Below are 21,461 nucleotides of genomic sequence, written 5' to 3' on the forward strand. Positions count from 1 at the left end.
TAAAAAGAGGAGGGCAGAAATAGAAATAAATCCCATTAAAAAAAAATACAATACATTCAAAGTACAATATCCTTTTCTAAAGTAAAATAATAAATTATCTATTGTGAAGGTTTTAAGTTTCCCATTTCTTTATTTTTTTTTAAATTTCATTGTCCTAAGTTTTTGGCAGCAAAAAAATTAAATAGTAAGTGCTTCTTTTAAATTAGTTCTGAATTTTATTTTAGCTGAATTTTTATTCAGTATTTACTAAGAAGGATGTGAATCTATGATGGAGCAAGTCGAGAAGAGAGCAATGAAGGTGATCTGAGGGCTGGAGCACCTCTCCTATGAAGTCAGGCTGAGAGTGTGGGGTTTTTCAGACTAGAGAAGGCTCCAGGGAGCTCTTAAAGCAGCCTTCCAGGACCCAAAAGTGGCCCCCAAGAAAGTCAAAGGGGGACTTTTTCAAGGACATTTAGTGACAGCAGAAGGGGTGGCTGCTTTAGATTAGTTTAGATTATATATCAAAAAAAGGGGTTTTTACTATGAGGGTAGTGGAATACTGGAACAATCTGCCCAGAGAGGTGATGGATGCCCCACCCCTGGAAACATCCAAGTTAGAGTTGGTTGGGGCTCAGAGCAATGAGATCTAACAGAAAGTATTCCTGCTGACTGTAAGTGGGCTGGACTAGATGATCTTTAAAAGGTCCCTTCCATCTCAAACTGTTCTGTGATTCTGATATATGCAGAAACAGCCATCAGCTTTTATTTTGGACAAGTATAAATTCTTAAAATAATAATACAGTGATTCAGCACTGTTTTTTCAGGCTACGTGGGTAACAAATTGTTATTTATTCTAAGTCTGAAAACAAAACCAAAAACCACAACAGTATTTAACAATGGATTTTGAGCTGTTGCTTCCAAGACACGCAAGCTGTCTGCACAATAACTCAGACCATGCTAAGATGTACAACCGTAGTTTTATTTTCTGCAAAAAACCAGTTCTTTTTGCAGGTCAGAGTACCTGCTTCAGCAGTGTTCAAGAATATTTTATGCTTTGTTTTAAAGTAAGGAAACATAATACAGCCTACAGGAGAGAGTCATTCACCTTGTAATGAAGGCAGCTGGCAGATAAAGCTATGTAAGGTTTAAAGCTATGTAAGGCTTAAAGCTAGGTAAGGTTAAGGCATATGTAACACAAAGTCTTAAAATTGTTACATTATAGCTTAATGGTGCTTTTGCACTTCAACAACTTTGGGTATCTGTGTTGTTGGAAGTTGCACCTTAGCTGGATTTCTCTAAAACTAATTTGAGGATTATTTCCACATTAAACATATCTTTTAAATATTAAACATATTTAAAACCAAGCTACTGACATTTACACCAAATCAAAACTCCTCTTTCTAGGCCTTGACGTGAAATGTTGGGGCGAGTGTGCCCGGAGCGTGGGGGGAGGAGGAGGAGGAGGAGGAGGAAGAAGAAGAGGAGGAAGAGGAGGAAGAGGAGGAAGAGGAGGAAGAGGAGGAGGAGGAAGAGGAAGAGGAAGAGGAAGAGGAAGAGGAAGAGGAAGAGGAAGAGGAAGAGGAAGAGGAAGAGGAAGAGGAAGAGGAAGAGGAAGAGGCTCACCCAGCGCGTGGCTGCAGCTGCGGCAGGGCTCGGCCAGGCTGACCGCCGCCTGCTGCAGCTCAGCCCGCGGCGGCGTGGGAGGCGGGTTCGGGTTCTTCCAGCCATTGCATTTACAGGATTCCTCAGCCTGAAATCAAAGCAAAGGGATATTGATCAACGCCACAGAACATGGGAATTTGCTGCAACTGCGTTATTTCAAAAGCAATAAAAAAGAATTACAGGTTGCTTTGTTTTATGGTGGGGGGTGAGAGGAGGGAAGTTGGGGAGTTTTGCCATTGTTTTGTTTGCATTTTTATCTACCACATTACTAACCCTTATCTTTTGGAAATTGTCAGAAACAGAACAGTATCCCAAATAGAGAGATTAGCACAGTTGGGTAAGCTGAATACATAACCCACCCTGCCTAGCTCCTTTACGGATGGCTGTCACTCTACTGAAAACAGTATTCAAATATTTACTAGTAAATCAACATTTACAAATCCTGCCACTGAGACAGATTTAATTATTTAAACACAAACAGGTTATCCAACAGGCAACACATTTGTCACTGCTACACTGGCACCAAGGAATCACAGAGCTGAAAGCAAGCCCGTGATGACCCAGGCAGGGTTAACTAATGCTGAAATAATCAAGCAATAAATGCACTATTGGAGAAGGCTGTTTAAGGCAAGGATCGCTTGGCCATAAAAGCAACAGATGCCAAAGACAGTGACACTTCCACTGAAACCTGCTGCTTTCCTTAGGAAGTTTACTTATGCTCACTGAGTGTGAAACAACCACCAGGAGAATGTAGCTAAGAGGGAAGACCACGAAGGGAGAGGTTGTGACTTTGGTAATCATATCTCAAATCATTCAGAAGATCAAAGTATCAATTCCAGTTATCCAAAGAGCAGCTTCACAGGAGGGGATTTTCTTCTGCATGTCCAAAAGATCTTGGTTATTCTAACACCATTTGTACTCCTATTTGAAGATCTAATTGGAAAGAAAGTCTGCTTTTCTACTCTTCAGAGATATCTGTGCACCGGGTTGTAAAAAGATACTCATGGAATTGCATTGCCGAGACCTCAGTGAGGAAAGTATGCCAATTGCTGCATAATACCTATGGCTGAAACAATCTAGTAGGAAAAATTGTGATGGTAATATATGCAGCACTAATGTATCATTTTTCAAAACTGATTCTGCATGCATTTGCTGTGATCTATTTCAGGAACCTATTTCATTTTCCTTTTAAGTTTCCAAATCCCATCCTACCTAAGGAAGAAGAACACAGGAGAAGCAGAAAGGATCACAGCTTGACAGCTCCTAACACTGACAGCTTTGTAAATGGCTGGTAAATTGTTCTTTTAAACTCATTTCAATATTCAGTAACCTGAGAACCAAGAAAACTGCTGCCTGCAGTTTGCTGAGCACCACATGATGTTTTTACCATCTCTGAGGCTTAAACCAGAGCCTCAGAGCTGGGCTCCTGGCCCTGGGTGCCACGGCCTCTGCCTGGCCCAAGGGCTGCGAGCAGCATTTTCTGTAGGCACCTGGATGACTCAGAAATCTTCCTGCAAGTGCCCAGCAAAACCATCTCTGCATATTTCACTTGAAAAAGGGACAACCTGCATGGCCTGAACCTCCTGGCTCTCCAAACTCACTGAGTGGGCGCAGACCGCCTGCCAACCCATGCATTTATAAAGTGAAATCAGAGAGGCTTCAGGATGAAATGAGGGGAAGATGAAAACAAATTTTTTTCTAAGTCTCATAAAACACAATCTGAAAAGATTTATGGTGAAGTTTATGCTCTTTTCCTATCGTGTTTTCTGTGAGTAATGTGATTGGCAGAGAACTGAAGTGTAATTTTATGGCAGAAGCCGTCTCTTACAGTTTCACAGGCATTGAGCCAGTTGTGTTTTCCATCCAGCCCTACAGGACCTCCAAGCTAAATGGGCTTGAGGGATCAGAGATTGAGGGATACCTGCAAGGCACAGGTTGCCCCAGTGCAAGGACTCTGGACATCTGGGAGATGACACAAAACCCCTTATTTTCAATTAGCTTCCCAATGCAAAACCAATGTCAAATAAACTATACACGTTTGTTTTGTGAGAAAGGCAATGTTGCCAATTTTTTTGCATTTAATATGAGGCTACAGAAACAGTCAACAAAAAAAAAGAAAAAGTCTGAAAATGAGATTATTGACAAAGAAAATGCAAGAGACAATTGTGAAGGAGTTGTCAAACAAAAAAGGACTGAATATTATTTTAGGGAAGTAAGATTTGACCCTTCCCATGCAGCTGTCTGGACAAATGTTCAACACTGTAAATTACTGACATATCACCATGCCTATTATTTATTGCCTTAAATCATGCCCCAATGAAGCATATCCATAATTCCCTCCTAAAAATAGGCACAAGAAGATTTTTGAGGTTTTTTTTCTCTGAGTGGAAGCAGTATGCCACAGAAGCTCACCAAACAATGTTTACTATCAAGCCAAAAAGCTATAAACAGTGAGTAACTATGCAAAATTTAGTGTCACACCATAATTAACAGCAAAGATGCAAACAGATGTACGAATCATGATACCAGCTCAGTTAAACTGACAAAAATAAATATCAACCCACCCACAGAAGAACAAAACCAGCATGCTCAATGACAATTTTTTTTTCTGCTCTTGTTGGTATTTCCTCACCAGATCTTTTTGCAACAGCTGTTAATTGGTATTGTTCGAATTATTCTAGAGACCTTAACCAACCAACCACTAGGGTGGCTTTTTTTGGTTAATCTCAATAAAACACCAGAATTAGCATATATATTCTGTTAACCAAGGCAAAACAGAACCTAAAAATGTCCTCTTTAAAACTTAGCTTTTATTGTAGATGTTGACAGTGCAACTATTTTGCAGTGAATATGCAATGTGCATTCCTCAGTGGCTTAAATTGCTGAGTTGTTTTAAATGTTCCACAGCATTTTGCTCATTCAATCCTTTCTTTGACTATCTTCAGCTTTTTCCTTTCTTCCTTTTTTTTTAATGTCACTCATCTGCTTTTCATTAGAAAATAAAGTATGACTTCACCTCTGCAAAAACTTAATGTAAGATCAAAACAGTTTTGAGGGAAGGAAGGAAAAGTATTTGAACTAGCACATCTAGTCCTTGAAGCCTTGTTTTCTGGGACATCTGCAGAGCTTTGATAAATCCACTGTGGAGCGATGGGGACTTCTACCCTAATGAGGCCTGAAAAATAATGACCACCATCTTTGCAGGCCCAAGGATCATGAACACCACACCTTCATTGGTAGTTTTAATAAAATTTAATAAAATTGGAGGACTGCAACAAAATAAAACACAGCAACTACATGTTGTTGTCTTTCCCCCTTCCTGCAAAACAAACAAACAAAAAAAAAGCCAACCATAAAATAAGCAAAAAAAAAAAATCCATTGCAGAAATTATGTACATTTTGCACTGCATGACACAATTTTAATTTTCTTTTTAACTCCTTCCACATTTGGTGGAGTGTTACAATGGGATAAATCAAACTGTCCGGTAGCTCTGGGCAGTGAAAACTATAACTCTAGGAAAACTAAAGTGATCGCTTCCTTTAGAATTCTGAGTAGGTATTCACTGATAGGTCAAATATGGACCGTGAAAAAATACAGCATATTTTAACACATTTAACACAATTTAACTGTCAGTATTGTACTTAAAAAGGGAACACCTGAAAGTTACAATATTGCACATATCTTAGCCCTTTTTAGGTGAGTTTCAGCTCTGCAAATAAAAATAAATTAAGAATGTTACAATAACTTATTGACTAAAATATCCCTCCCCCTTTTAGATAGTGAATGTGCAAACTGCAAGCTAACTTAATTATAAGGTAAAAGACCCCAACAGTTCTAAATGTGAGTTTCAAATAGTTGTTGTGCAGGATTCTTCTTTCCAGCTAAAAATCATACAGGTTACCCTATTTGATAATTGAGATGCAAAACAGGCTCAACAGATTATACACAGAACATTACAGATCTCTATTTCCAGCAAGTATAATTACTCTAGAAAACATCATCTTCCTCCCAACACAAAAGCTGTGTAAAATACCCTATAAGCTTCCTCCTGCTGGCAGCAAGCTCAAAATGATAACTTTATCAAAGACATCAATTATAATAAATACATTGATGAATTTAAATCATATGTTTTCCCTACTCATATGCCCAGTACCCAAGAACCAGACAGCTGGACACTACTCAAAGAGCCACTCATATGTATCAGGAAATTAGCTGACCCATTTAACTTTAACAATACAAAATAAGCAGTTTAATGGGCAGCTTAAAGAGCATTTATTGATTGATCCAATTATTTTATTCCCTGTACTTTCCAGTTTCACTTACAGAAGAGAAGTAGGCTACCATATAAAGCTTTTATTAATAATAAGCACGCAGTTCCTACCTTGTAAAGTTAATGGTAGATTTCCTAATTAAAGGAAGATGCTATAATTTGGCCTGTAAGACATTATAAAACAGATTCACTCCACAATGAAAGTGATAAGAAAGCTTTAGATGACTTCTTTGTCTCCTATACACTTCTGCAGAAAACAATACACTTCAAGTTGAGCTTCAAGGAGCTGTACTCCCACTATATAGAGCCCAGCAGTAACATGGCCAAATTGACTTTTTTTTTAGTGTGTGGGAAAACTAGAGGTCACTCTAGAATGAGAAGTGGGAAGTGCTTCAAGAAAGGATCAGCAGGTGGTCTGGTGCCTGGGGCTGGGATTCCACTTCCACATCTGCCTGTTGCTCACCTGCTGCAGGGCCTTGGCCAAGCCATCTCATCACAACCCTTCTCACTCTGTCTACTTTGCTTATCTAAAGCAAAAAGCTATTCTTAAAGGAGGTATTATTCTTCGTGCATGTGCTTTAGGCTACTGGGTTCTAATTATACCTGTAAACACCCAGGCATTACTGTAAGATATGTATAGTGAAAAATAAACAAGTTTACAGAAAACTTAGTGTACTAAAATAGTACGTATTTCACCTTATTTACAAAAAAAGCTCCCAGTGAGACGGGAGAGAGAGTTGTATTTTCACATATTGTAAACCAATAGGGCAAAAAAATGCAGAGGAGGCTTCCTCCTACATCTTCATTAAATATATTCATATGTGTAAGTCACACAGTGCTGCTTTTATATAAAATGCTGCAAGCTCACATGCCTAATGCTCAATCTCACAGTGGACAAAACCAAAACGATGTATGCAGCCATTCATATACACACAGGCACAGCAAGTGCCAAATACAAAACCCCTCACAGCACACAGCACTACTGTGTACCTCCAAGAGTCATGAAAACTGTACCAACTCCTCTTATAGATCTTGTTCAGAATGCCACCCTCCTCCTTCAGACTTGGGCTTTCAAGAAGGTTTTTTACTAAGAGTCTGTTCTATGCCTTCCACACAGACTTTTCTCACAGAGGAACAAGTTAAGTGGAGCAGCTCAAGAGCTACAACTCTCCTGTCCAGTTCTTTTATCAGGAAAAAAACCCTAACTCCACATTTGTCTAGCCTCAGCTCCCTAAACCTCAGGCTCATTCTGCTCAGGATACACCAAATATGTATTTACCAGCAGTCTTTGTCCATGTTTCCCTTGATGAAAAGGGATGGATCATAAAGAAGGACCAGGAGGTCCTTCTTGGGGACCAAGCACCCTGCCCCAGATCTGTGCCTTTTACTCTTCTCTGCTCAGCATTTCTGCTGTCACCAGTGACTGACCTTTTCACCTTCTTGTGTTCTGACCTGATCCCTAACAGACAGGTGCTCCCTGGCTGTTACTCCAAACATCTCTGAGGCTGAGCTCCTAATAAATTCTGCATGCTGAATTTTGCAATGAAACTCATGTGGGAGAAGGTGATTGGCGTTAAGGATGCCGTTACATATTTTAGCACTCCAACTTGTACAGCTCCATGTAGATTTACATAAGATCCACGTACAGTCACTACTTGAATGGGAACAGATGTCCCCTTCAGAGATGGTGTGAGCGTTTGCCTCCTCTCACTCTTTTGCACTCACAAATGCAAAATCAATGAAAGAGAAGTTGCAACCCAAAGTAGGAAAAAGTTTAAAGTTACATACTGCACTGCTACAATTGGCAAACCAGCTTCTCCAGGCTACAGTTTCCAGCAAATCACTAAAGTTACAAGCCAAGAAGTGTCCTTCTGGAGCACCTGCCAGGCGCTCAGAAAAAAAAAAACAACTTTCTTCCACCCTGCACCATCCTTCCTACCTTACCCCACAGGAGAAGCTTGCAAGGAGCTTCCAGTCTGCTTACTTGTTTCTGTTACGAGATCTGAAAGCAAGCTGCCTGCCACTGTAGAGAAGTTGAATAGCAATTTTAATCTGAGCACAGTGCAGCATTTAGTGCTGGAACTGTGCCTGCATCCTGGCAGGAGGAAGACCCCCTGACCATGGTCCTGCTCCATTCATCACTGCAGTACCAATGGGACACAAATCCAAGACTTGTCACAGGTGATGGCCAGCAAGGACACTCAGCAGAGCACCGACAGGAGCTGTTCCTGCTCCGTACCCCATCACCAGAGTCCTGCAAGGGGGAAAGAGGGGCTGACAGCAGGTACAGTGTGCCCTCCTCCCCTCCTAAATGGTGTTCACCCAACTTGCCACAAAGCACCTGCAGGACAGAGGCTGGTGAGACCCCAAAGAAGCAAAGGGTTTCAGAGGAGACAAGGCTTCTCTATAGCACACCAACCTCTGCGGGGCAGAGCACTACAGGAGATGGCTTTCACCCCCAAAAACATCATCTGGAGGTGCATCAGAGGAAAAAAAAAAAAAGAGAGAGAGCACCAACCAGCAACCTCTGCGGGGAAGAGCACTACAGGAGATGGCTTTCACAAAAACATCATCTGGAGGTGCATCAGAGGAAAAAAAAAAAAAGAGAGAGAGCACCAACCAGGGAAGAAAAGAGCAATCCAAACACATACACACACACTTCTCTAACAGCCTACGAAAAATTTACCCACTTCACAACCAGCTTCATTTATTAGTAAGTCTTGGTAACATTAAAATGGAGTAACATTGGTACCATTATGGGGATGTAAAGGGGAATTATCACTGGGAAAGCTTCAAACCATATCACTCTGGCCACAGTGCTGCAAAGTTCAACTACAGCAGCTACTCTTTAACCTTATTGGCACTGGTGTAATCTCATGCTGTCCCATGCATGCACCAAAGCTGAAGTGTGCGTGCACATGTGGAAACAGCTAAGATATTGCAATGTGTGGCTTCTGTAATTTGCCCTCCCTTGGCAGCATTGCGCCATGCCCTCAGCATACAGTTAAATCTCCTTGCATCACCAGCCAGGACTACAGAGCCATGGTGCAATGATGCTTCGTCTCGTTTGTTAGCTTGGCCTTTCACTTAACATCTGCCGAAGTGGGAGAAGAGAGAAAATAAGACGCACTTTTTTCACAAACGGCTACTCTCAAAGCTGAAAGCATTACTAGAGGATCTGACATCAGCACTGCCAATCTAAATATGTCAGCCCCGCTGTGCATCCAGAAATTGGCTTGACAGCAGCAGCGCAGCCAGCGGCCCGTGCTCTGAGCACAGGCGACAATGCCCGCGGTCAGAGCTCTAAAGGCGGGAGTGACAGCTCTGACCGAGCTCATCGCTCTGTAATAAACAGGCGAGTCCTGCTTCTCCCACCAAGAAGAAAACGCAGGTGGACAGAAAGCGCTTGTGATGGGAAACCAGGAGTAGCACTCCTGAATGCGATCGCAGGGCAGACACGGAGCAGAGAGCCCGTCTGGGCAGGGTACAGGTGGACAGGGGATCCCGTCGTCCGCTCGGACACCACACACCGGACACCGGCCCGGCGCTACGTGACCGCCGGGAACACAACTTTCCCAAGCGCGGAGGCCGCGCCCCTTCGCCCCTCGGCCAGTGCTGCTGGCGACAGTGACAGCTCCAGCTCGGAGCAGCGGCTTCAGCGGTGTCAACAGCTCCGCGCTGCGAGACCGCGGCCAGGGCCGGGCTGGAGCAGCGCCCAGCGGGGCCGGGGCCGCGACCTCCGGGCGGAGCAGAGGGTGCCCCGCTCCCGCCCGGGATGTTTACGCTGCAGCAGCGCCGCTAACCCAGGCGCACCGCCGGCTCCGGGAGCCGCCCCGGCCGCCGCCGCCTCCCGCGGAGGGACGGACAGACTGACGGAGCGGCGGCGCCGGGACGGGCAGCTCCCGGCGGGAGGGAGGCGGCGCTGCCCGTGCGGTCCCGTATTCGGTGCGCGCGGGTTTAATTTCTGCGGCCACCAGCCGGAAAGCTCCGGGGGGAGCAGGATCCACCGGCACCTCCGTAGCCACCACTTCCTCGGGCAGCGCCGGGCCGCCCCCGCGCCCGGCAGGGCACGGCCCTTCCCCACCGCCTCCCTCCCTGCCTTCCTCCCTCCCCTCCCGTCAATCCCCACCCTCCGTGGGCGGGGGGGCTCCGCGGCCGCCCGGCCGGTACCTTGCAGGCGGAGTAGACGCCCAGCTTTTCCAGCTTCTTGGCCCGCGGCGCGGCGCGCAGCTGCGCCTTCTTGCCCGCGGTGCGCGCCGAACCGGCCCCCCCGGGGTTCTCGGCGGCGCTGCGGACCGGGCCCCCGGCGGCCACCCCCGGGGCTGCGCGGGCGGGCGGCGCCCCCGCGGCACCCGCTGCGTGCGGAGCCGCTATGGAGCCATCCCGGGAGGCTGCGCGGAAAGTTGCCCTAAAAAAGAGGCGGCATCGCTGGCGGTGTCGAACGGTCCCGAGCCGCGGTGAGCCCGCGGTGCTGCCGCAGCCGCTGTGGCCCCTCGGAGCGCCGCTACTTTGTTTGGCTTAACCATTGCCTTCCCGCGCTGTGTACTCTGCGGCCAGCTGTGAAGGGTTCAGTCTCTTCCCCAGATGATTTCTAACTGAATGTGAAAGTACGGGTCAGTTTGAAATACCGGCTAATCAAAAACTCTCTGCTTAGTTTCACGCTTCATGGTTCTGGGGCTTGGTTGTTTGTTGTGTCCAGAAACAAACAAGAAAGTGTTGAGAGCAGGTCAGTTTATACCTTAAAGGGATTACCCTTTAATTGAAACTTAATTTAAGGAAATGGCTCTGCTCCAGAGAGCGCACTCCATGCACAGCAGCAAGCGCACCGGGGGTGAGGCGGTTCTGCCCCGTTGCACGTATTAAAACCGTGGTTGAGCCGTGAGAAACCACAAATGGCAATTCCGTACTACGGCACCACGGTTTAAAGGGTTGGGATTGAGGCTGGGCGTTTGCGTGGGATTTACGGTTCTTTGATGTGTGAAGTTAAACTATCAAAGAAGCAGTATGAGTTTGGAGGGAAGTCCCAGCGAAGAGAGAGGGCTCTTGCAGGCACAGGGCCTTGGCACCTTGCATGGGAAAAGCAAAAATAACTCTAGGTTTCTGCGAAGTAATATTTGGGGGGAAGGGTGTGTGACAAAACCCTGTGGCGTCCTTCTTCCCTTCGCAGCTCCTGGGGATATTTTCAAGCATGATATTATACAGCGAGCTGGCATATTCACGAAATGACAGGAAACTAGAATGGAATAAAATGAGGTATTTAATGAAACAAGGGTATCTGTTGTTTTTCTCTATTTACTTATTTATAGCTGTATTTTGCTGAGGTGTAAAATCGACAGGGTGTTGATGGGGGTCAGACCTGCTCCCCGGCCTCCGCCGCGGGCTCGCCGGAGCCGGGGCAGCCCGGGGAATCCGCGGCGGAGGCCGGGCTGGCTTCGGGCTTGGCAGCAGCTGTGACAGCGACCCGTAAGATGGCTGCTGCCATCCCCGGCGCTTTAAGACGGACTGGTTAAGGTGGAGGAGCCGCTGCCCTTGGCGGTAGCAGCCTCAAGATTAATAGGAAATTAAACGCGATACGAAAATCCAGTTTCTTTGGCATTTAGGAGAGAATTATCTTCGTCTTTTGTTTTTAATTTTTTGTTGTAAGTGTCCGAATCACGTTTTAAAATAGCAAAGAGCCTCCGTATGTTAAGCAGCCCCTAAGAAGCTCTTTGCTTGCATTTTCTTTATGCCGGTTAGGTTTCTGCTTTCGGACTTGAAAATGAAACTGTTCTTGCTTAGTTTCGCTTTCAGCTTTCCCACGACTCCTCCTCGGCAGAGCAAATGTTACAAGCAAAGAGCACATCTGGAACAGCGTGCTGGCTGCCATGGACCAGTCAATATCCCTGCCTGAACACAGACCTCTAGTTTTCCTGGGAGTTGATGTACCTTTATATGCCCCTGTATGTTTTTCCTTTTTTGTTTTTTGGGGTCTTTTTTCCCAAATCACCAGGTTCTCCTTTAACCAGGTAGATAATGATATTTAACCCAGCATTAAGTTTGCCCACTTACATGTAATGAATTAGTTTTGATACTGAAAATACATTTACTGCTTTCACACAGATGCATAACTCCACCGATGTGCATCAAGGCCACTCAGTGAGCCCTTGTGTCTGAAGCTGCACAGGTGAATGCTCACAGGATCACAGCTAGGTGAACAACCTTATTCTTTAGGAACCTTAAAAGCCCGAAAACTTGTTGCTTCCAATAAAGTAAAATCAAAGACGAAAGTTGTCAGGAAGCATATAATTTTCCTGCAGTTCCTTCTTGAATCCTCAAGAGCATGGCTGCCTTACAGTACCATGTCTCTTTTTTTCCATTATACCTTGATGCTCGCCAGATAACCAAAAACGTAAGTCTACCAGCTTGTGGCTACAGATACAGTTACTATAGTAACATTTATAAACACTAATTTCACTACACTTGCAGCACTGCTGCCTGCTAGAAGCTGCTTAGAAAGAAACCACTCTAACTGTGAATAGGTAAGTCTTTCTCCTTTTTTTTAACGTTAAGCCTGATTATTGCTCAAATTCTAACTTTGTGTGAATATGTTGTTAAAAACAAAAAGGAAAAAAGCTTTACTTTGTCTTTAACTGCTCTAGCAAAAAGAAAAATATTCCATTTAAAATTTTAGCAAGACTAAGGAGTAAAAAGAAAAACAAAAATAAACCCCCTATGCTTTGACATACATGTGGATACATGTCATTGTTGCATATATCCAAGCTGTTTTCTTCTGTTGGCTGAATTCACAAGTACAGTACATACTAATTTTCTAATTATAATGCATGCATAAATCTGAGCACCATGTAACCCCTCTGTTGCTTGGTTTTCATCATTAAACATGAATATATTAAATTAGATTAAAACTCACAGCATTGTCTGAAAAACCCTTACCACGTTTTTCAGTTTCTGTCCTTTGGGGCATGTCAGTGGGTTTGCACAAGTCGAGCTGCCTCTGAAACCCAAGTTGAGGAAGCACAGGTGGGAGCAGATGATCCTGCCTGTGCTGCTCAGCTCACAAGCTCAGGTGAGTAGCCAGGTGACTTCAGGAATGCTACTCATCTGCATCAAATTAGGGAAGGCAGGAGCTAGGTGAGACACAGGTGCCAGCTCATGTGGGTTTCAGGTCTCACACAGGCTGCTGATAGCCCCGAGGAGGTGCCTGCTCAGAGCCCATGCTCCCAGCAGATCAGACATGCATTTCACATTTGTTGCTCCTGCATGAATTCACCCTGAACACCTGACAAGCTTAAATGCAAGAGCCTGTGTGTTACTATTATTCCAAGGAGGCAGCTGCATTCTTGAGTCACAAAAGAGGAAATCAAAATACAGTTTAGGGTGTGCCGGACTCCAGGTTATTACCAAGTTGTCATTTAGGGCTTTTGGGGCCTATCTTGCTCTCATAAATTAAAGAATGACTCAGTCAATAGCATCCTAATGCTGAATGCTACTGCTCTGACAGGGACCACCCAGCCTGCAGCTGAGCTCTGGGAGTCTACCCCTAACCCTGATCCCTGTCTCACAACCCAGTCAGATCCAGCACGCCCAACCCAGCCTGCTTTTGTTCAAGTGAGATTTCTTCCAGCACTCCCACCTGTTTTTGTTCTTGCCATTCAATGCCAACAGAAAAAGCGTAGCTCTTGCTCTTCCAGGAAATTTGTCTGAGTATGAAACCCTGTTGCATCCTTTCATTAGTGCATTCCTTGTGGGTGAAGCGGCCTCCCTCCTGGCCACCAGGAATTCAGGAGTGCTATCAATACTTTATGAGTCACTGGAAGTATTAACAGTACAAAAGTCTTGCCCACTAGGCCGTCTCTAGCATCTCATCAGCTTCCCATGGCGCTTACATGTGACTCTAACAACATCAGGTTTTTGCTCTAGTAGGAAACCTCACACCCCAATTACCCAGTTTCTGAAGGAAAAATGCAGAAAAATAAATGGAGAAAATGTCATTTGCAACACCCTGGCCTCCCTCCTGGCCACCAGGCATTCGGGAGTGCTATCAATATTTTATGAATCACTGGAAGTATTAACAGTACAAAAGTTTTGCCCACTGGGCCATCTCTAGCATCTCATCAGCTTCCCGTGGCGCTTACATGTGACTCTAACAACACAGACCTTCCCATCAGGTTTTTGCTCTGGTAGGATACCTCACACACCAATTACCCAGTTTCTAAAGGAAAAAATGCAGAAAAATAAATGGAGAAAATGTCATTTGCAACACCCATGGCTGCTCCAGGCACATAAATTTCTTGTTAGTGGTGGACCATTTAGCAGTTTTTATATGCTTTTTACCCAGAGGATGCTTTTCTTGACTGTAATCAGACTTTTGATTTAATCCAAATCAAATGAGAAAACCAAAGGCTGAAGTCACTCCGGCCTTTGCACAGTTTTAGCTGTGTCCGTGAAGTCCAGAAGATGTTTGTTGAAGTTATTTAGCCATCAGCAGTCACTGCATAGGCTTACACTGTATTATTTTGTGGTAGTGAGAGCTCTGGATTTATTCTAGTAAACATGGGATGTACTATCTATTTTTGCCTTACCTTCTCTTTGACTCCTCACAATTCTTTTGTTTATTCCTTTCTTTAATGTATTTTTCTGTTCTTTCTATTCCTGAACTCAGGGCAGAGATTCCTGCAAACCTCTAGGTCACCACTTGGTGCATTTTGACTGCTTGTGCCATGCAGGGCATGTCATTTGGTGCTGGAAGCCTGAAATATCCCTGGGAGACTGGCACAGGCACTGCTGGCAGGGTTGGGAGAGAAAGAGCCTCCTTTCTCCATCCTGCACACAAGTGCAGGTGCCAGCCAGCACCCTTGACACAACACTGACGTAAATATTATTTCTGTAAGATGAAGTTACGGTCGCCTAAGCACATCTGATTGTGCAAACCCAGCCATGGGCATTCCACATATCTGTGTGGGGGGCCACCTGGAAATCCTAGATTTTCCAGGAGCTACAGACACAATGGCAGGCACCACTGCTAAGCCCTCGGCCAAGCAGCAGAAACTAAACAGGCTAAAAACTTCCATTTGGACCAACTGTAATAGTGCTGTGTACAGCTGAAAAATGCAGAGGAACCCCAGGAGTACAGCACCAACCCCAGATGGGGATTTGTGGAGGAGGGAGGCAGGATTTCACTGGGAGTGCAGAAGGCACAGTTATGTTATCACCACCCATCTTCTACCTTCTGCCACAGCTTTCTTTGTGGGTCCCGAAGCCCCTCACATCCCTCACCTGTGCCAAGGCTGGCAGGCTCACTGTCCCACTCAATGTTTCACAGCCTCTCTGCCCCACACAGGCCCTTGGGGGATAGCAAATTGCTACTTCTGCCTCACTGAGACTAACCCATCTATGAGGAAGAGCTGCAAAATTATCTGGAGTTTAGAAAGAGCTGGTTTGTCGTTGTTTCACTACTCCCATTTCCCATTTTGATGCTTCCTCCCAACTGAGGAGCTGCACCTCTGCACAAGGGGACAGTGTCACAAATTAGAACTCTGGCCCAAGAAGACCTAATGATGGGGACTCTTATTTTATAGGGTGGCACAAAACCAGAGGGCCTGGAATCCCGGGATTCCAGTTTTGGACAACACTTTAGGACATAAATAAGGAGATTAATTATCTTAATTTATTCCATAATTATTTTAATTATCAATCACTTCCTTCTTTCTTACCTATTATCAGGTTTACAGGTGGGAGTACAGGATTCCAAGTCCTGAATGCAGGCTCTGCCCCTGGCATTCTCCCGTGACTCACCAAGTCTTTATCTCTTCCCACACCTATCATAACTAGACTTTCTTGAAGCTGCATCACTGCTTCTGGGGATGCAGTAAGTAGGCTATACATGCCTACTCCCAAGTTGACTCACTTGGGAGAAGATGTCCTGCTCCTTCTGCACCATTCCCTCTGTGGATGGTTTTGGAGATTGAGAGGACCAGCTCTGATAAAAAATTATGGGGGGTATAGGGCACAGCTCCTGGGTTAGCAAACAAGCTTGTTTTTTCAGGTGAAGACTTTTTCAGACTTTTTTCATGAGTTTAAGGAAGGCTTTGTAAGGGTTTTCTCATAAGATATTTGCTCTTTTCTGCTTTGGCCAAAGATGACCACGTGAACCTGGGACCTGCTAAGGCAGCACCCACCCAGCAGAGGCTGGCTCTGACTGTGCTGTGGGACATGAGCTACACAGCACAGTCACACTGCACCAGACAAGTGCCAATGCCTCACTGCCACCCAGGGTGTCTCCTTGACAGATGCTGGGGGCATCAGGCACCCTGCAGCTCAGGGACAGACAGTCCTGGCCATGCTGAGAGTCTCTGTCATGGTTGCTGTATGTGGGTGTGATGCATTCACAGTTTTCCAGGGGAGGTGCTGCTGCTGGAACTCTGCTGAAGGTGTGGTGGCAATGAAGCAATGTCCTGGTGTCACAGGCACATGGGAAGGAGAGGACTGAGAGGGAAGCACTACCTGAGACATCAGCAATTGGTAAATAAGTAAATCAGGGAAGTAGGAAAAGACAGGCAAGGAAGCTGGTGCTCATTCAGCAAGAATTTGTTTATACGTACTAGTTGATAATATTTTGATGAGAAACTCAGGGAGACCATGACCTCCATTTATATCCCACAATCCTTCTCTGCCTCTTCCTGTCACACGCAGGCAGGTAAGCATCTTTCCAGCACTGGTTTCAGCATGAATAACAGTCACCATTTTCTCAGACCACAAGTATGTAGCAATTAATAAAACCCCCAAACCTAACAGAGGAAGGAGTTCAGGCCTGGAGATTGTGCAAGCTAAGTTCTGACTGTGTCAAAGGGAAGTGAGGAAGAAGCACTCTCTGGGTGGAGATAGCAACAACATGTGTCAAAGGGAGATAAATGCATATGGGACTTGTCTGTTGCGATTCAACTCAGATCCTCCATCCTCAAAGCTCAGGAACATCTTCCATCTTTGGTAATTAAAAAATGATGATTGTAGTGCCAAACTGCAGAAACAGAAAATAATCTTGCCTTATCTTATTAACAGCAAGCAGCTCCAAGTGTCATAGCTAGAAAGGTTTTCCAGAAATATGAGATTTACTGAGACAATGGTATCATCTGCCATGAGCCTCATGCTCTGCCTCATTCTGCCTCTTTTAGACAGGCCAGTGTATGGCAGACTAAGCTCTGACCAGGAGGCTCTTTGTTATGACACACACAGTAAATACAATTTTTTTGCCCTTGAAAACACATATAATCTCAAACTGTGGTTCACTCCCTATTCTTCTACATCTAATTTCTTTTTATCTGCTTCTATTTTCATCTCAGAACATTAAACTGTGTTGGGTTTTGGCTCCCTAAATAGGCACAGGGAAACTGCAGTGAGCTAGAAAGCTGAATTTTATCTTTCACTGTGAGGCTGGCAGTGCTTTAGCTTGGTGTGTTGTGCTGTCAGTATCTCACTGTTATCCTTTAACCTGACAGCAAAAAACCTCCCAGTCTGTATTTGTTCCTGATGAGGGAAATGCAAGGAGAGAAAGACACACAGACTAATCTTTTTACTTCATAAGAGATCAGCAAAGCAAATGTTTCTTTTTTTTAATTTTTATTTTTACAAGGTTTTTAGCTATTAACATAAGCAATTTATGCATAGCATAAAAAATTAACTTCAGGGCTGCCCTTTTAATAATTATAAGCAAAACTATTTCAACTAAAGAGTTACAGCCTATCTTGCTACATGAATTATTATGTATATTATCCTGGTTATTTACACATTATAATTAACTTGGACTGTCTTGGTGCTTTGAAAATGTGATTTGTTAGCAGTTACAGCCACTTATGGAGACACAAACCCATGTAAAATGTACGTGAGTGATAAGAGAATTCAGTTTGCTGAGATCAAACCAACATTTTGCTGAAAGTTTCAATTTCCTGCCTCTAATCCAAAGGGATTTTATATACACTAAATGTAAAATGGGTTAATATTTAAAAGACTGACAAAAAATAGCTTACCAGACGTTTTGTATACACTAGTCCCAATTTTTCTAGTCCAATGCATCATTGTAATGAAAACATTGAAGTCTTGTGACATCTCTCAGTCTCAAATTCAAATTATGCAGAATAAAGGAAAAGAGATCTGCACAAGCAGCTTTATCCATGTACCTCCTTACCTTTCCCTGCTGAAGTGGTGCAGCATTTTCAGAGGAGTCTGATGTTCACCTCTTGTAGAGAGACAGACTTTCCTATAAACTGGTCCAACAGCAGATTGAGAGTTGTAGCCAGCTGCAAGCCACCTCTGAAAGGATAAGCTATACTAAACTGTCATAAGGGGTCTTTATGTGGCTCTGCTTAATATCACCCTTTACAGAAGATATGTTGTAATTGATCTACCTCAGATGATCAGAGGCACTTGATTCATTAAGATGTATTAGGATTAATTTGAGCTGGAGGAGGTTAGGGCTTCGAATTTAATGAAATTTTATCTAACTGCCATGACAGAAAAGAGGCATACATTGAAACACAGACTGCAGAAATCCTTATAATACACAGGTGATGGAGAGAAGTAGTGAGACCAAAAAAAAAAAAAAAAAAGTACTTCCTAGCTGAAACCCTGGAAGAGAAAACAGGTGCAAAATAGTTTATCCAGGTGTGGCTGTATGGAATGCAAAGAGAGCCCCAGTAAAGGAATGAGGCTGAAGTAGGATGAAATTCCCAAAGGCTGCTCTTGTAATGTGGCTATGGGGTATTACTGCAGCTAAACTACCTTACTTTACCCTGGTGATGAATTATCAGCAGTTGACAAAGATTAACTGAAACAGAAATCTCACAACAGAGAATACAGCAGCACATGCATTTTTGTCTGATTTTTCTCATCCATAAATGCTAGATACTAAAAAAAACCAAACCATAATCAACTTGAATATAAACACTATGTTTTCATACTTAGTAGATACATGAAGCTGGCAAGCTTAGCTGCTCACATGGTGTTAGGATTTTGTGTTATGGTGTCTGTGCATGTATGTCACATGCTGGTTTAGAGGGAGGAGATGTTATGCAAGCAGCAGTTCATACTGAAATTTTTCAAGCCTGAAGCAGAATCACTTGGGAAAAAATTCTAGGTAAAATGGCTTAGCTATTTCTCAGAATAGGATTTGAAAAATATGTTGTTTTGAATGTATTAAGCCAAAACTCTTTTTTTTTTTTTCCTAGAGAAGCTCCAAGACAGTCAGGTTTTGAAATACCACTTGGCAACTTGGCTGAAATGGCATCAGCAGTGTTTCTTTTGTCATTCTTGTCAATTTGCCCGAATCAGAGCAAGTTTCAAAATTAAAGAAAGCAGCATCAGTTTGCCCATGCCAGGCAGAGACATGCTAGTGTGCAGGTACTGCATTGGAACAGGTCCCTCTGCGCCCCAGGGCTCTGTCAGGAAGCAGCTTGCTTGGAGGCTCTACAGCTCTGACTCTTGGCTTTGCAGCACCAGGTGCCTGGGAACAGCACTGGGGGTGCAGAGGGAGGTGAGAGAGACAGAGCTGATGGGGGAAACTGGAGCAAGGAGCTGGAGTGGAAAAATTGGAGGTACATGGGGACAAGAGGGAAGATACAAGCTCTGGCTGGAGGACAGGCAGAGAAGCTGGTGCTGACTAGAGTCAGGTCCTTGCAGTACCTAAATTCCACACTGCTAAATTCTCTGAGACACATAGGCAGAAGATTCATTACTCACTTGAATTTCTTGTAGATAATCCCACTCCCACACCATTTTATGATCTTGCCAATGTCAACAATCCTGGTACTTCTAAGAAAGTAAATAATTCTTTAATAAAAGCATTACTGATCTGCTAAGATAAAAATTCCACATGGCAGAGAGTCATGGAAGACAGGTTTATTGCGCTGGACAACCATGAAAGTAGGTCAGATACATGCTTTCTGGAGATTCTTGATGGCTGTCACGGTGTGACAGCTACAGATACAATTGTAGCAAAGCTTCCACTTTTATTTCTTGAACAGCTTTCTCACATAGATTCCTCCCACAAAAATAAAAACTACAAAGAGCAAATTCTAGAATTTTTTGCCAGACTAATCAAGGCAGATTACAGGGAAAAAGAGAAGAACCAGGCAATGAGGAGACCAACAAGACCAGTCTATTATGAAAGTGTATGCTAAGTCCTTTTGGAGAATGCAGATTTTTACAGCTGGGAAGGAATGAGGTTTCCAAAGGTTTTCACTGGAGTGGCTGTTCAGCGTGAAAAAGAATTCCTAGTGAAGAGATGGATGGCACTGGGGAAAGAGGAAAGAAAACATCCTGAAAACAACACACACAGCCCATTAGCCAGGACAGCCAAAGGTGTTGCTAGGCTACTGCACGTTGCTATTATAGGTAAGTATATTCCACACCAGGATTTTTTTTTTCCCTTCATCTAACTAAGTTAAAAAAAAAAAAAAAAAAGCAGGCAAGCCTAAATTAATCTAGAGATTTGTTGGCAGTTGGTATCTGGAGATAAAAAGCAGCAATTCCTTTAGCTTGACAATGTGAAGCAGACATGATAAATTCCCTCACAACTGATACTGCTATCTGACAATAATATTCAGCTTATTAGATAAGTAGCCTGAGCACAATATTTGAATTAAAGCATTTAATTCAATTTACTAATGTAAAAGACAGAGTTAGGAAACATTCCATAACACACCTCTGTAAAAATATTTTTTTTTTTAACTAAAAAGTTTAAAGTGTCATCACTTTAGAACAGGCTTCTGATTTTTGATGTGTCAAAGTCCTTGTGTCAATGAATTATTCTTAAGATATTCTTTTAATTCATTTGTTTCATTGGACTGTCACCACATTTTGCTATCAGCAAGCTGAAAACATGTTTGAGGGAATAATCTGAATGATTACTTTCTGAAATAGGAATCTGTTGTATTTTACTCTTATGAAAGAACTATTCAGACATGTTTCCTTATGCAGTAGAACCTAGCTTTTCTTTAGTACAGAATCAGTTATTTTTTACAATCAGAAACAATGGTACATGCTAATGCTTCTTCATCTACCCCTGCTACAAGGGATACTAGAAAAGCTCTTGCAGACTAGCAACTCTAGCTGCTAGTATCTTCCCACCTGGTGATTTTTGTTACTAGTTAAGACCTCTCCTGTACATAAAACAGCTGTGAGATTACAAGCAAGATATTTGCTTTCCCACCAAGGAGTGCACAAGCAGAGTGGGTATAAAAAAAGCTGGTGGGTGAAGAGTTCCAAATGGATTTGTGTCTGCAGTTACATTCTCTTCCAGCCTCTGCTTGAAGCACATGCCCAGCACTACACCACTTCTCTATCACTCTCCTTGGCATTAGTAAGGAGTGGGCTGCCACTGCCACTGACATCAGAGGCACTCTTTTTTCCTGTGATGTGTGCATTCACACAACTTGTAAGACTTCTTCACATTTCTCCATATGAAATTTGACCAAAATTAATGAAGAGAGTCAAAGATCAGTAGAAAAAGGGACAACCATTTGAGAGACTTCATTATGGGTCAAGACAAAAAAAAAATCA

General features: G+C 43.6%; 1 protein-coding gene and 1 pseudogene across 1 annotated transcript in view; one reads left to right on the forward strand and one right to left on the reverse strand.

Moving 5' to 3' along the window:
- The window catches only part of KAT2B (lysine acetyltransferase 2B), a 41,363-nt gene extending 29,969 nt beyond the window's left edge, over positions 1–11,394 (reverse strand). The window contains exons 1-4 of the mRNA XM_039713695.1: positions 11,269–11,394; positions 10,739–10,880; positions 10,083–10,429; positions 1,603–1,729 (exon numbers count right to left, since the gene is read on the reverse strand). Coding sequence (XP_039569629.1) covers positions 1,603–1,729; positions 10,083–10,429; positions 10,739–10,880; positions 11,269–11,394 — 742 coding nt within the window. The remainder of the gene's footprint in view (positions 1–1,602; positions 1,730–10,082; positions 10,430–10,738; positions 10,881–11,268) is intronic.
- Positions 11,395–12,231: 837 nt separating this feature from the next.
- LOC120504309 lies at positions 12,232–20,363 on the forward strand (annotated as a pseudogene).
- The last annotated feature ends 1,098 nt before the right edge of the window (positions 20,364–21,461 follow it).

The sequence above is a fragment of the Passer montanus genome, unplaced genomic scaffold (assembly GCF_014805655.1).
Source record: "Passer montanus isolate IOZ18808 unplaced genomic scaffold, ASM1480565v1 scaffold10, whole genome shotgun sequence".
In the NCBI taxonomy this organism is placed as follows: domain Eukaryota; kingdom Metazoa; phylum Chordata; class Aves; order Passeriformes; family Passeridae; genus Passer; species Passer montanus.